Source organism: Temnothorax nylanderi, unplaced genomic scaffold (genome assembly GCF_030848795.1).
Source record: "Temnothorax nylanderi isolate EJ_2023f unplaced genomic scaffold, tnyl_v1.0 TNYL_tig0016_pilon, whole genome shotgun sequence".
Classification (NCBI taxonomy): domain Eukaryota; kingdom Metazoa; phylum Arthropoda; class Insecta; order Hymenoptera; family Formicidae; genus Temnothorax; species Temnothorax nylanderi.
Window position 1 is genome coordinate 691,570 of NW_027249078.1, and position 16,459 is coordinate 708,028.

The 16,459-nt window shown below is 43.0% G+C and overlaps 1 protein-coding gene across 1 annotated transcript in view; it reads left to right on the forward strand.

The window, feature by feature from the left end:
- Window positions 1-14,901, forward strand: part of LOC139768413 (uncharacterized) — a 370,378-nt gene extending 355,477 nt beyond the window's left edge. The window contains exon 5 of the mRNA XM_071698567.1: window positions 12,649-14,901. Within this exon, the coding sequence (XP_071554668.1) occupies window positions 12,649-12,669 (21 nt within the window). The 3' untranslated portion in view covers window positions 12,670-14,901. The remainder of the gene's footprint in view (window positions 1-12,648) is intronic.
- The last annotated feature ends 1,558 nt before the right edge of the window (window positions 14,902-16,459 follow it).

Genomic DNA, 16,459 nt, shown 5'->3' on the forward strand with positions numbered 1-16,459 from the left:
TCGTATGAATAAATTTGTTCAGATAAATGCTTTAACACATTGCAAATGGAATATTATGTTTATTACAGGCAAAATCATGGTCCGATAATTTTATAACTTTTGTTGCAAAGATTGATAAAAAACGATCATTTATAAAAAATACTCTCACAAAGATATACCTGACGCTGACACAGAACATTCATAAAATGTACTAAGCTATCTAGATTTGCGCGTGATCAAACGGACTATTTGTATAAAACACGGCATTGCTTTCTTATATCTTGTATTTCCGTGGTATCGGATTATCGAGCGCTCGGCATAGCTTCTGCAAAAGGACGGATCTAAAATTTGGCGGTAGTAATTTCAGTGACGGCCACGAAAAATCGCAGATGTCTTTGGGATACGTGAATATTTTAACTGCATCGACTGCGTCTGATATTTGAAGACGGCGTGATCTTAAAAATTTCAATACCAAGTGTCGGGTGTTGTTTGATATTATTAAAGTTGGTGAATAAACGACGTGGCCTCTACAGTAATGGCTTTCAAAGCTGCGATTACTTATTCATGCTATAATGTACGAATATATACGAGTCCACAGCGTGCGTGTATAACAGGCTTGCACGTGCGCGAGCGCGAGCGCGCCTATGAAATAAGTAATTCGATTTCCGGTTTCGCGTTTCCAAGAGTATTACGTTCAAAAGAGGTTTATTCGTTTACGCCCTCGCGATTCCTCGTATCTTTAGAAATTTTCGACGAGCAAATCTCAATTTGATTTTAGCTCCCGTCCTTCCGTCACGGTACACATAGGACGCGATATTCCTTTAATCTCGGTTTCGATCCCTCATATCGCGCGCCAAATTCCCCAGCGATACGAAATGTGTAAGATGACGATTTGCGCGATATTCCAAAGGTGTTCAGCAAAATCTCTCGTGCGGTCTTACGCGCTAATTGCTTTGCTTTGATTGCGCGCAGCTACCAAAATTCAACGGATTTCCCAAATTAACAATCTTTGAGCCCCGCGTAGCCTTCTCTACCGGGGGTTAAATCCCGCTGCTCTTGATTCGGCGCAATTAACGCACTAGCTTGTATAAATATTACATCCAGCGAGAATGCCAGGTGGGTCTAAAGTGATTAAGTCCGCCAAGAAGATAGGAATGAGTTATTACATCGGCCATAGAATGCAGTCAGCGGTAACTTTTGCACGTTAATCTTACTCTTTAGACACGTTAAAGGGGTGTAATTTGCTTACATTCGAGAATTATCGAGCCAAGGGTCTATACCTTTATGAGAATACATGTTCAAAAGTATGTAATAGCTGCAAGAATAACATTCTTTTCTAGCTTTTACTTTCCAATCTGTCTTTCAGCAGACATACAAAGATAGCGGATAAGATAGCGGATATTCATACTCTACTAAAAATTTCTTTGAATTATTCATCAAACTAAATGAATAATACGGATGTACAGTTTTTATGCATACGTATAGTGTCTGTATATCAGCGTATATATGTATGGAAAAATATTCGATATTATCCTTTTCGTCATTTTAACGTAACTCATTTTTGGCAAAAGTGGATTACGTAATGTTTGTGAACATTTTAATTATTTTACATATGTATAAAGTTGTACAAGAAAGATATGCATATGCTTCGCGGAAAAATAATCCGATTTCAAAAAGTAATTACTTCCGATGCATATAAATGTTTACACATGTCGTTTTTAATATATACGTAACCGAAACACGACCCAGTGTTTTCCATTGTATTTTAATCATAACAGTACACGGGCAAGCAAATATATTTTACGGCATTAAATTATACTCTAAACATTCTCGTTTCACCTAGCTATTCCAATATCTGCTTTAACAAGGGAACCAAAATAACCACTTATTTTATTAATTATCTGCTTGCGCAATTAAGCGAGTTAATGATCGAAAATGGAAGAATAAAAGTATTCGTCTTGTTCGAGAGCCGATTCGAGCTGGCAATGCCATTCGCTTATTGTGATCCAATTAATCTCGTCGCGGTGGAAGTTACATTGCGCAAATTTAATCGCGACAGATTAAATTGCGTTACATTTCATGGGCCTATACGTTTCACAAAAGCGCGACGCGAAATCCGTTGTAACCTCTGCGAAAACGGAATAAACGCACGAATGTCGCGGAGAGTGCGTCACAATTCACGAGTTTTGCGTCGGAAAGTTCGTGGACGGTGTTGGTGGAGCGACGAACGAGGCACGCGAAAGAGAGGGGGACGATGTAAAAAGGTCTGCCGGTGTCGGCGGTTTAATTACATTTTTCACCGCTTCTGTATATCAATATCAGTTTAGACTTTGGCGATTAACGGGGCCGCCGTGTTCGCCGCCCCCGGAGTTCGTTGCGGTCGGTAGTCGGGAGCGGTGGGGTCGGTTGATTGTGTAACTCTAATGCCATCTATCACGCCTTCATTCCCCATCCTCGGACCTTCCTTCCGCAGGCGGGGGCCGAGAGGGACGAGGGATAAAAGCGAGGAAAAGTAGCGTCTCGAAGATGAATGGTTCGGGCATCGATGATGCCGAAAGCGCGGGCGCGGGTGCGGGCGCGGCCGAGGGAGAGGGTATCGAAAAATTTGCCGGTAAGAACAGCGCCAGCGGTTGGCGAAAAATCGCTAATGGACCATTCATTTTTATTTGGCGCTGTTGTGTTACTTCTTGCGCGCGTATCCGGGAGACGCGGGACCGGTATCTCGACTTTATCCCAGGATAAAGAATTTATGCCCGCGAATGGAATTCCCGATTATTCCCCTCCTCTTGATGCGGTGGCAGCGTTATAAGTAAGAAAGCGTGTAGCAGTTTTCGAGACGCGTCCCGTCTTTTAAAATGGCTAAACATTCTCTTTTTCTCTTCATTTCGGTCACCGCAGAGATACAATTTATAGAATATACTCAATATTAACACAAACATCGTCCGAGGCTACATCTGCTCGCTATATCTTTAACTACAACGCCAAAGATAACGCGCACCGAAATACTTGGCCTCAATCCCTGCTCTGCAGGGGTTCAAAAAAGGCCGCTATCAATTTCTTTTCAGTTTCGAGAAAGAGCAACATTCGCGTCACGAGGCCGCAGCATATATCTTGGGTCTAATTATTATCGATCGCATTGACGCTGAAAAGACCGCAAATACCGTAATGCGGGTATGTCGCCGGGGTTGTCCGAGAGACGTTTGGCAGCACGGCCTGGGTTTGGCCCACGTTCCGCCGATATTTCTGCAACGTAAAGCGGAGAATGCGGCTTACGCCTCCGGAATGGAATAACGTGGTGGAAAATGCCGCGGGATGATGCATGCGCCAACTGGCGCTGGGATACGGATGAGAAACAGTGTCTTACGAGGGTAGAGCCTTCGCTCGGTTTCTTCGGCCGTTAGCTCTCGTCCGACGCCACCGCCGGAAGCATCCGTCTACCCCAGCATCTTCTCCCTTCGCTGGATGCAAACTTCTCAACCGCGCGCGTTTACACGTCGCCTCCCGCGGGGGCCTTCGGAGGGGTTCCACAAGCACGCTGATAGATTTTTGCCACCGTTGAAAAAGTTTCGCAATTTCCGCCCGAAAAAAAAAACGTTCCATCTACTTATTTACCTCGCGCGAAACGTCGCTGATTGACGTAAAATTATTTCATTTTCCGCGTCGTCGCGATTATCGAGATGCCCGTCTACTCGCGTGGCCAATCGTTAAATGTACGAGCGTACTTTTGAACGCGAGGCGCAACCACCGCGTCGGATGATCGTCGAAAAAACGACTGTATCACTTCCATGCGTTACACACGAAGGTTCAATAACCGATAAAATCAGCCTTCAACTGCCGGCTGCGGCCATTAGTAATAATCGAGAGCGTAAAGTAATACATACGTAACATTAACATATACATATTAGATGTACGGACATGCGGGACTGGCGATTGGCGCGATTGAAAATCTCGAAAATACGAGAACATATCGCGCGTGCAGTATGCGTTCGTGAGTGCATTCATGTATTCATACGTGATGCATCGTTCTAATATTTGTTTCATCATGCCTGACGTGATTACTACGTCGATTAATTACAATGTAACAAGATCGCGAATGCCGAATGTTACTGAAGGCCGAAGTGAAAATTTCGCGGACTACCGGTTCGATAATGGGCGAGCCAAAGGCTAAAATAAATCCCCGCTTGTTCTGCATTAACATTTATATTCTCCCGATTACAACGAACAGGAACGGGGGGTAGATTTTATTTCTTTTTTATAGCCATTGATTACACCTCCGCGCGCTCTTCGCATCCCCCGAATATCGCTAATGCGATTATTTGTATACGCGATAACGGGGCACGACGACATGAGCCACTCATTATCGTTACGAGGACGGTTAGAGCCGCGAAGGAACGCGGGATAAGGAATCCTCTCTGGAACAGGAGCCCGGATTATGGTGTCCCATAACGCGCGTGCATACATACAAGTGGCTGCCAAGCACCGCCTGCCTCTTGCTCCCCGCGCCTTTTCACTATACTTATCGCCGTCTCGTATGCCATTTTCATCGACAAAAATGCGAAAACGATAATTGCTATACGTATTATGAATTGATATAATCTGCATTCGCGTTCTCGTATTGCGGTTTTAGTGGCGCTTTATACGCGGACGAATCTTGTTTCGTTTCGAATTTGTTTCATGAAAACGAACAGATTTATTTCGCAAGAGAGGATATTACGCAGCAGCTTGACGTGGTTTATTGACAGCGGTATAATATTGATAAAACATCATTTGTTTGCATCTTCACGGATTCGTAATGAGCTCGATATCCTCTTTGTACGTATCAATGTCATTAAATAAATGGGACAATGGAAATGCAGATAATTACAACGTCGTCATGACAACGGCGTATCTTCACGTCGTTAAGGGAAAGTGCGATTACAACAAGGGGGATCTTCTGTATAATGAATTTGACGTTTTCGTCTATTGATGATGTCGGGCTCAGGCCGGCCTGGAAATACCGGGGGGGATATTTATTGGATATTAAATGGACATTCTCTCCATAGATCTTCCACGTCACTTCGCGCTGTCATAATGACAGCCTTTGGAAACTCGAAATACCGCAACCCGGTGTCCATGACTAGCCAAGACGTAACCATGCAATTCCGTTGCTTCGGAATTTGCCGCGGAATGCACCGGGTATCGATTTACTATCTGCAGTCAAACTCTAATAAATGCGAGATAGTACTGCCGACGGGTAGAGACACGCGGAGCGCGCGAACATTTTTTCACGCCCTTGTGACCATTTTTTTACATAAAAGTACCATGAAACAAGTCTAACCTTCGTAAAAATAAAACGCGCTGTGCGCAAAAATATTTCAATAAATCTGCAAAAAATCAAAAATAATATTTTTGGCCGTGATGTATGGTGGTTATCAAAAAGCCGTTTAGCATGCATTTTATTTAATTGATTTCTAACCAAATGTAACAAAAACATATTTCTGCATGTACTGTATGCGGAAGGGAATATATTTCAGCGTATTTCGAACGACAAGTAGAAGAGCTCCTCACGAGAAGTATTATATTTTGATGAATATTTCATATTGTTAATATAAAAAAAGAACAGTGCGCTATTAATTAATTGTAATAACGTTAATTGATGCAATATAATTTCTACATTATGCTTCTACGCTAATTACATCATCTCGTTCTATTTTACTACATAAAATTATCGTTATAATTATAATCTCTTCTATACCACTTATGCATCGAGTGAGTGAGTGAGTGAGTGAGAGAGAGAGAGAATTTGAATAATTTACACGCCATTTCTAAGTTTTAAATGGCCCGAATTAGATCAGGCATATTGAAATTTCGCGTTCTCTACACGCAAAAGAGGAAATCTTGACGGAATAACGATCGAGAACATCTGATACCTCTCTAACTTCGGAATCGCTCTAGAGTTGGTGGCGCACTCGACGACCCGTTATCTCCGATTTCGGCCGGTACGTAACGAACACTTCGGGGGATTGCTCTCGTCACCTCTTTCCCTCCCTCCTCTCTCTCTCTCTCTCTCTATCTATCTCTCTCTCTCCCTCTTTTGTCGACGACGGCGACGAGAGGCTCGGAACTATAGGAGAAAGGAACACTCACCCTTCGACCCATACTCCATAGCCTCTGACACCTACTATAAAAACATTCCACGACCAATATAAAAGATTTCCGGCATCAAATAAAAAGCCGCGGTTGATCAATTCTTCGATTCCTCCGTCCTTGGAAAACCCACGAAAATCGGTGAGAAACTTCTCCCCTGTTCTCCGTGAAGGAGAGGAATTTCTATAACGCGTCCTTATATCTGCACGGATCAGCCCTCGGAACATATTTGAATCGCGATGAAATCAATTTTAAACGCCACTTTGCTCATCCATCCACATTTTTCCCGCGCGCCTATTCAGCATCGGAGCTATTTCACGTCAAAAAGTGGTACGAACAAAAATTCTTCGGCTACAGTCGGAAATGGATGCATTATACTCGAACTATACCACGCGTAGATACATTTTGATATCATAAACGAACTCTTATGCGAATTTACGGTGCGTTTGACGAGCACAAAAACAAATAAAAAATTAATTTTTTTTAAACGTACCACTTTTGACGCCCAATTATATTTGTACGACGTGAAATTTTAATGTTCACCATATTTCGAAAAGATGCATGAGAGACGAAGTACACACCAGCGATGTGTAAAGTAAAGCTAGATTTCACGTTGGGTTTTTTCGCGAAACTTTTTATCCTTTCAGACCATTGTTCTGTCCAAACGGGTAAAGAGCAAGCTTCAGTCTACAAATATTAGAACGGTCTTTTTTTGCGGTCTTTTTTTGCCCATTTCCATCATTGTGATTCCGCGGCGCATCAACATTACGCTAATTATTTGTTATCTCGTGAAAGTAAACCCCTTTGACGGTTTAAATAAGTAACTGCCATTAAGGTTGAGTATGCGAATAATATATGAGTTAAATGTACGAGGATGTTTCCAGCGAGATGTTTCTCTCTCTGTTGTCTCGCTCGTTCTCCTCTCAAAATTCTAAAATCGACGTGATAAACTAGGTTGAAATAAAGAAATAAACCAGCCAAGATTATTTTGTAATCGCCAATCCGAATCGATATTTTTTACCGAACGACGACCTCCATCCGATCAATGAACATTTGCATTACAAAGTAACACAATCTACGAGGATACCAAATTTTTACCTCTATTTTTTTCCGGCGGTAACGAAGCCGCGATAGCCGGCATTAACGAGTAAACAAGTCGCTTACGAGCACTAAAGTGCCAACGATTATTCTGGGAATACAAATAAACGGCTCCTAGTAGCCACGCTGGAGGAAACGGCGATACTTTACCTGATTAGTAACGTGCATACACGTATCGTGGCTCGAAGCTCTTTTCGTTTTTCCTCTATATTCGTATTGACAATCTGTATTAAAAACGGATACAAACTTCGTGCAGATGCAAATGTGTTTATATCACGTATAAAAGATTTTCAAATATATAGAAAACATTTGCAGTTAAAAGACTTAAATATTTAACGTTCACTCTATTGTAAAATCAAGAAGTAGACATAAACTCGATTAAATTCCAGATTAACTGATGCTAATATTATTGGTATTATAAATAATTCTAATCCCAGCAAAGCAACAAACTCTCATTGCTGAATCTTCCTCGGTTTTGGCTTTATGAAGTCACTCGATACAGATCTCGGTGAACCACGTTAACTCGCTCGCTCGCTCCTTTCCGGGGAGGATTACGTTGTGGACAGGGGTGTCCTAATTCCCGCAGCGTAGGACGGCGGTGGGTCATAACGGTTCGACGTGGATTCGAGCGAAGTGCAAGAGGTTAAATCGAAAGGGAGGATTATTGCGACGGTATTTCGGATATCGCCGGGGGCGCGTAAATTCCCGAGGGCTCGCCTATAGGAGAAGCTCTACGAGGAGGAGTCTGGTTCGTTCGGCTCTCGAGGTGGGTGTAATCGAGGCTCGCGGGAGGGCAGTGAAATAGAAGCTGCGAAGTAGGATGATGGTGGTAGTGGTGGTGGTGCATAGCGCAGAGAACGAGAACGAGGAGAGGGGGGAAAGTGATTTCGACCATAACAGCTGCTCCTCCTTGCAGCACGACTGGGTACCCTGAATGCCGGTGCCGAAGTTCCTCTGAGAGTCGCGAGCGGAGTTGGCCAGAGTGATCCAGAACGTCTAAGACGACGAGGTTAAGCAAATGTGTGCTCTCCGACTTGGGAGCGTCTAAGATTACCTCGAAAAGGTCGAGAGCCTATGCGGAGGACGCTCTCGTGGCTGTACGTCGGGAACTTTGACACAATTCCGTACCGTGGAATCGCTTCGCAGTGTCTCCGATTCCCAGATTCGAGTACTTTTCAAGTCAGTCTTTCCCCTTGGGAATAGGAGAAGAGAATAGGTATCGAGTGTACCTGTGCGAAAACGTCCCGCATTGATTTTACTCTCCTCACGAGTTGGATCGTTTCACTTTGCCGCTCGCTATATTGCGGCGTGTTCCCGCTCAAAATGGTGTTTTTAACGTTCGGCTGAGTTATTTGCCTTTTCCGTACGTAAAAGCAGGAATAAATATTACCACGAGTTGGTGCTATTTTAGAGAAGGTATTAGAGTGTACGAGCATTTTCACATTATTCCCATGAATTATGATTTACGCCAAGACTTTCCGACCATGGATGGAACGTCTTTATCTATTATCGTGATTCACGTAATTCAACGAGCAGCGTAATAACGTCGAGCATTATACACATTTCTACTTGTAACTCGAATCGCCCAAGCGTTTCACCCTGGAACGAGAATTTTCTCTCATTTCCCCGTTTTGTACGCGCCAAGTTCTTCTATTCACGGGACACAGATGCGCGAGGCGAGAGCCACCGAACTCTCCTGCGGCTTGCTTTAATTGGGACAAATTACTCGGTGTACGTGAGCCGTGATCGAACGAACTCGCGATCTCACGGTTCAAACGCAAGTTTGCATTAACCTCTATCTCTTTGACGCGAACGGGAGTACTTTGCGGACTAAATTAAATCGATCGAGTGAATAGCTACTTGGATTCTTGCTATTGGAAAATTTTACTTTTTTTTTCCATTACGTTCAACCACCCCGCATAATCGCGACGATATTTTTAGGCGACTCGAAAGAACATTTAGTGTATGTTCGATCATACATACTCGCTTCTCTAGAAAAAGAAAAAAAACGTCACGTGGCATATTACAAATCACTTCCGTATATATACGTCTCAATAATATTGGTCTATCATCGAGATATCAAATGTAGACGAGCGTCGGGTTTCCGTTGAATCAAAAGTTATCTAGGGCGAAGAAAAGAGAAGAGGGCGGAAAACGAGAGGATAGGTGGTAGTGAATTTGTCGTCAGGCGAGATATACCATGTCTCTGGTGTCTCATAAAAAATGATCGATCGAGCGGCAGTCACCACCTCGTCCGCGACGGACGATTGAGTTCGACTGGGTTGAGACGCCGGATATTAAGAGGCGCGTATCGATTTATAAGAGCGGTTTCCCGCCATTAAAAGGCCTAAAACCTACGACTCGGTCTCCCTTTTGACCTCCCGTCTTATCTTACATTGCCAACCATCGAACCGGAGGACGTCCATTCGCTCACACGATCGGGAGACCATTCAAAGTCCCATTCTCGATCCGAGATTAAGAAACTCGCGCGAGCCCGGGGGTGTCGACGATGAAGATCGAACGCGAGTTCTGGATGCTTTCGATCATCCATCACCGGCGGTAGTAATTTGGTGTCAATTTTTCGCGATTAAGTGAAAGACAGGCGGGTTCAGAATGGGGAAAAAAACCGAAGGGGTGCGCTCGGGGAGAAACGCGGGATATATCGATAACCGGGAAGAGACGGGGACAGGAGAGACACTCCTTCGCGAAAGTTGTTTAGTTGAAGCGGACTCCGTCGCCGAAATTTGCCTATTACCTCAATCTCGTGCCATTAGCGGAACGAATCAGCGTTCATCTCGCAGTCTCAACCCTTCGCTAGAACTTTGAAACGTGTGTTCGATATTAAATATTTAGCTCTCGTTCAGTTTCACGTTACGAACTAATTGCCTGACATTATACAAGCTCACGTGATATTCTGTCATTCGTGAGCAATTCGACAAATTATTACCAGTCTAAATGTCTCAACATATAGACGAGACTCTCGCGTATACAACGATGGAAATAATATCAGCAGTTTTAATGAAGGAAAATACCGTCAATTATCCAGATATCGCGAATTGTTCCCGACGTCGCCTGCATCGATCACGGTGCGCCGTATCGTCGACATCCACCTGGGACCCCGGTACACACCACACCACACGCTCAACACGATCCTCGCCCTCGGCTCGAATGATCGCTACGGCGCGGCATCAGTACATACAACGTCACGTATTTGTGCGGCGGGTAACTCGTGAATTGAACGAAGCAATCAGTACACCTCCATTATCTGGTTCAGTTTCGCCGCCGCCGCGTCGGTAGGATCTCTCGCATTTATCTTCGTTTTCGAGAATTTATGATAGTCACCCGAGTAGCCGAAAGCTTATTTCGTTGCCAACTTTTTTTCGTCGCCACTGTCGGGGAGACATCACGAGACGTCAGTTGCCAACGGGGACAACCAAACAAAGAAACGTAAAAGAACGCGTACTCTGTAGATTCTCGCTATAAAAATCCGTGATATTATATCGTAAGAGATTAAAAGTTAAACGATCCGGAAATACCGTCTGTACGTAAATAAAATCAGCATACGTTTGCACGGTGAACTGATTGTTCGCACTGTGAGTACTTGATATTGCTTAATATCGCACGGTGGGGTACTATTTATGAAACAACTAATTTGCTAGCGCGCGGGGGTGGTTAATACACGAGTTTGGAAATCCAATCGGACAAGATAGGGGCCGGCCAAACGAACGAGCGTCGAACCGAAGTTGAACCAAAGTTCCGCGCGCTGTTAAATGTTTCCCATGTCGCAGTTACGTCGGCGACGGTAGACACATTAATTCGACGGCGGCGTTGCGCCTATTCCCGTATTCATATTTATGTCGCATCCGACGATAATTATTATCGGAATGCCTAATTGTTGTTTGTGCCCGTACGCTAGCGCCTACCTGCCATCCTATGTGCATAGCCGCCGCCCTACTACGCCTCGTCGTTTAATGCAATTTCCGGTGTCGCGTCTGCACGTAAGCACGCACGCGAATATGCGAATGCGTAACACGAACACCCGCCCCAGTGTGCAGTGACGGCGGTCAAATACACGCGGACGGGTATGACTTTCGAGTGAATTCCTCGTACAATAACCCTGGGTGTTGTGGGTCAGTGGTTCTCGGGCGTTTTACACGATATCCTAAACTCCGGTCCATTTTTCATCGGCACAGCCGAAAACATCGCGACGATAAATTTCATCTCAGAGTTAGAAACAATTTATAAAGCTGCTGGCATCGCATCACGCTTCGACGCCCCGCCTGAAAACTTACTATTGTAGATAGATAACAATATATCGATGGAAAACGAAAATACGGACATATAAAAATATATAATATCAAGCAATGTCACACGTGTGTGAAATATGATACTGCGAAATATTGTATATTTTTAATAATTATTTAACAATAATAATAAGTGAAACACGACCGTTATGATATCAATTATTTAACAATCGCAAATGATGTATACGTATAAAATATTAACTCCCACTCGCATATTAAAATTAAGTTGGTATAACAATTATTAATAAATTATTAATAAAGCTCCATCAAAGTCTAGAAGCTTTCGGCTTTTATAAAATTAATACAGTTCAAAAATACAGAGCTCATATTTTGCTTCATAATTGAAAGCATAATACGTATTTTATTTACTTTATATAATCGAGTATTATGTCATGCTATCAGGAAACATCGAAGCGTTTTTTCTTTCTCAAATACAATACTCCTGACTTACCGATCGCCATCGTTGTTCTATAAATTGAAAATGGAGCCACGTAATTAATAGCGCGAACTACATTGTTCTTAATGCCAGTAATACGCGGTTATATAATTACCAATTCAGGCACGGAACAATGTAGTTGAGAGCAGTGAATCGTAAGTATACTCTACGCAACTGTATTGTTGTATTTTATCGAATCGTAATGTATTTTCGGCACGAATTGCGATGCTTGTATTTCATAATAATGAGCTTTCGTTGGTTATTCGGAACATTATGAGCGCTATGCTCCTGCATCACGGAATATTTATTTCGATAGCATACGCGGATATCATTGCAAACATTATCATATTACCTTTCACAATAGTAACGTGAAGCTGTCTGTTAAATCTGTTGGCTTCATGAACATTGATTGTTTATTTATGATCACAAATAAATATGATTTTGTGTCATCGTAACATAGAATGTAATATCAAGATCGAATTAACTTTAATAATGTCCATTTCTACCAATGCAGAATAATTTTAATCTGGGTTTAACTTACTTCTTATCTCTTTCTAATTCTTAGAACTAGAAAAAGATAAAAGATAAGTTAAACCGAGATTAAAGTTAATATACATTAGTAGAAATAGACATAAGTGTCACTCGCTGCCACTTTTCCGTTTAACTCGATAGTAAAAAAATGCATTTTTTTACACTTATTTGCAGACAACAACGGTGACATCTTAAAAGAATAATGTACGAGTGGTACTTCGCCGCGTAAGACTCATCTACGGTGAAGCTTGTTACACGGCACAACAACTTACTCCGAAAGTGCACGCGTACCTATATGGCTGGGATGTTATTCGCATGAGAGATGAGGAGGAAGAATGGTCGAGAGTGCTGGCGTCGTCTGGAGCCGCGGAACGGTATTTAGAGAGGAGGCCGGTGAGACATGGAGGCAAGTGGATGGCGGTTGAAGGGTTGCGGTGAGTTAAAGAGAGGGCTGAAAAATTACCAACAGGGACGAGCCAGCATCCGTGTTACCTTCCCCTCCGCAATTCGCCCTTGCGCGGAAACAGGACGACGGTGAGCTCGGAACGAACGAGTGAGAGAAAGAGAGAATGAGAGAGAGAGAGAGAGAGAGAGAGAGGCAAAGAGAGGGATGAAGAGGAGATGCGGAGGGGCAGTGTAAAGCCTGAGCCTCTGCGGTCTCTCGGCACATTTTTTTCCGTTTAAAGCAATTTTTCTGCTCGTTTCTAGCCATCCACCTCTACTCCCTCGCTTTTCGCCTCACCACAAACTTTCTCCTCGTCCGCTCATTCTCCCCGTTGAGACGGATATCTCGAGCGCCTTGCGGTCTCGCGATAATTGTTTAAGATTTTCTCCCTTTCCGCCACTCGGTCGTCCATTTCCTTAAGCAAGTCGATTAGTCACCGCGTCCCCACCGTTCTTTTTCTTTTAACCCCCCCCCCCTTCTTCCCTCTTCTGTCCTCGGGCGACGATAATTGGTCTAGTCCGAATCAGCCCTTCTCGCCTTTTCTCTCGCCTACGCGATAAACTCGCTCTTGAACGGATATTTCTTCAATGTTTCACGAGCGTACTTCAGAATTTGTCGTTCAGAATTTATGTTCGTGTTCCTTTAAATTGATAATTATCTACTCATACAAGAAAGAGAAAGAGAGAAAAGAAGGGAAAGGTTGTTAAGCCAGAAGTAACAAGTACAAGAGATTACAAAGTTCCGATTGCCTCGTTACGTCAGAGCGGAACGCAAGCATTCAGAAATACTTCTTTGGAGGATGTTTTCTTCGTGGTCGATATATCGAGCGGGGTTTTACGGTATAATTTTTACTATGCATATGGACAAATTTCTCTGTAATATTTAGGAAACGTGTTTTTCACTGCAAATAATATAGGGAATATTTTATTTTATTTTGCAAAAGAAGAGAAGAAATAGTAAATAGTATATCACAATGTTTCCTTTGCAGATAATCGAATAGCGTTAATGCTGTCAATTGTACAAGGAAATGCGCTTCCTCTTCGACTTACTGAAAAATGCGACGTTTTCATCCCACGCGAGAGAGCGAAATTTCATTTGTTTACGCACGAGGATCATAATCCCTTCTCGTTGTCGTTTGTCCTTTCTACGTAGGGAAATCCGTCGCCGCGTGACGTTTAATTGAAAATACCATCTCGCCTCTCGGACGCGTCGCATCCGGTAAGGCCGTGTTCGACGATCGATTAGAGTCCAGCACGTCCGACGACGGGTAGCTTCGCGCCGGAGACATATCGGTTGCAGTCCGGCAAACCGGGTCCGATAAAGTGTTAACGAGCAGCGGATTTCCCATCTGTCGCGTTGTTGCTGGAACATCGCCGGAACAACGGGACGGAAGATTGGTAGAGAGAGGCCAAGGGCCGGATAACGTCGCTCGTGGAAGGTCGTTAACGTTAATGAATAAGTAAGGTTAATTTGCGAATGAGTTTCACACTACGTGCTACCGTTGCTGCTGCTGCTGCTGCTGCTGCTGCTACTATGCTACTTCTGCTTGGCTACCGCACACCCGAGGGCATCCATTTCATTATCGAGACCGACCGACAAGCAGGTGCTTCGCCATCCGATCTCTCCCTCTCTTTCACTCACTCACTCACTCACTCATTGTCAGTCACTCTCTTGCTCTCCCCCCCTCTCTCTCTCTCTCTAAAAAAAATAGTCGAGAAAGTTAATAAAATTCAATCAATCAACCTTTTTCGATTCGCGAGTCTTCTCCGTGGCTGTCATATTACAATCTTAAGCTCTGAAAAGAACCGTATGTCGCTTTCGTAAGAAAGAAAACATGCGTGATTTTTCTTATTTTCGCATTACAATGAGGTACTATTAACTTTTACTACAGAAATAAAACAAAAAAGAATATGACGTATCTATAAAATATTTTTAACGAGCGTTTATATCGCATAGCTTGCAAGAAATATTTTTAAATAAATAAAAGCTAAATAAACTATGATAAAAAATATATCTTGTATGATAAACAACCTTTACGATATAATATATAATTCCCAACCATAGTATAATCAGTATAATGGATAGTAGATAATTAAAGTAATAAATATGCAATAAGAATGAGCTTTCAAATTAAAAAACAAATATCAAGATGTATAACTTACCCTTTTTCTCATATATCATTCTTATTTTCTCTCTATATCAACTAATAATATTAATTATTACGGGACTTTATAATAATAGAAAAATTCACGTAAATTTCGTGTTTAAATATTTAACAAGATCAGGATATATCACGCGTTCAATACACATTAATTGGTCGCAAGCTCAATAGTCCGCCCAACAGGTCATGCTTTACAAACGCCTGCAGCTTTTACACAGCCCAAACTTAGCGACTGTTCTCTATATCTAAACGCGCTACTTCTCAACGTCATCCCCTCGCGCCAACGACATGCCAAGTTTTCGGCGTCTAACTTTCTTCTCACGCGGAAGTTTAGGTCGGAACTTAATTCTATGCGCGAGATACATGCGTCAGCTCGGAAGTTGGTAGAAATTGGTCCCCGAAGAAGGACTGGCGGATAGACGTATCGCACGGTCGATGTACCCGTAAGGAAAAAAAAAACAGAAAGCAAGAGAATTTAAAACAGAGGACGCAAAAAATAACAGCGACTCACGAGCGGCCGATAGTCGCGCTATTAAAGCTAATGAAATTTTGTTATCAAAGGTAAGATTCACGTTCGCCACGCAGCACATTATTTTCAGCAGGTGACAGCGGGATACAATATGGCGGTTTACTCGATAAGCCATAATGCTTCACCCGTCAGCATATCGCGCGGAAGGTCACGCAAGAATTTACACGAGTATGCGAGCGCGGTTCGCCCACCCGGAATATGCGGTTGCGCGCTTCTAACATAAATCACTTCTCGCAATATCCATCTAGGGCCTTCCCAGGAGCCTATTCCTCAAGGCGAATGACTTTCGCAAACCTCCGTTTGAGAGGTTCCATTTTGGCCATCGACGTATAAATGCCTCTTCCCTTCATTTTACGTTTCCCTCTTTACACGTCGTGTAATCACCTGCAATTCTCGATGATTATTGATTTATGCAAATCTGACTACGGAATAGATAGTTTGTGGAATATTGGCAAGCTTTCAACGCTCTACGCTGCCTTTTTACGCGACCTCCGTGTCCGTCCAATTCTTTTTATCTCTTCTAATTTTAATATTAATTGAAAAATGTGAAGACACATTATCTCCCGTTTCACTTTCCGCTGAATGGTGTCACCGTCTCTGTGATCGGTTTTCAGAAATTTTAAATCCAACTGCGCGTATTCGACCGCGATAAGTACAATGCTTTACTCTCGACAGCTTACTGTATAATGGAAAATGCAGCGCGTGCAAGCGAACGCTTTATGTTCCATCGATGGTCAATAAAAGTATCGCTCGTCCATCATCGTCATCCCGACCAGTTTTAACGCCGGCCTCTTTATCATCCCGGAGTTGCGGTAAAAGTGAAAGCGTGTTTTCCGCGGCTATACTTTCC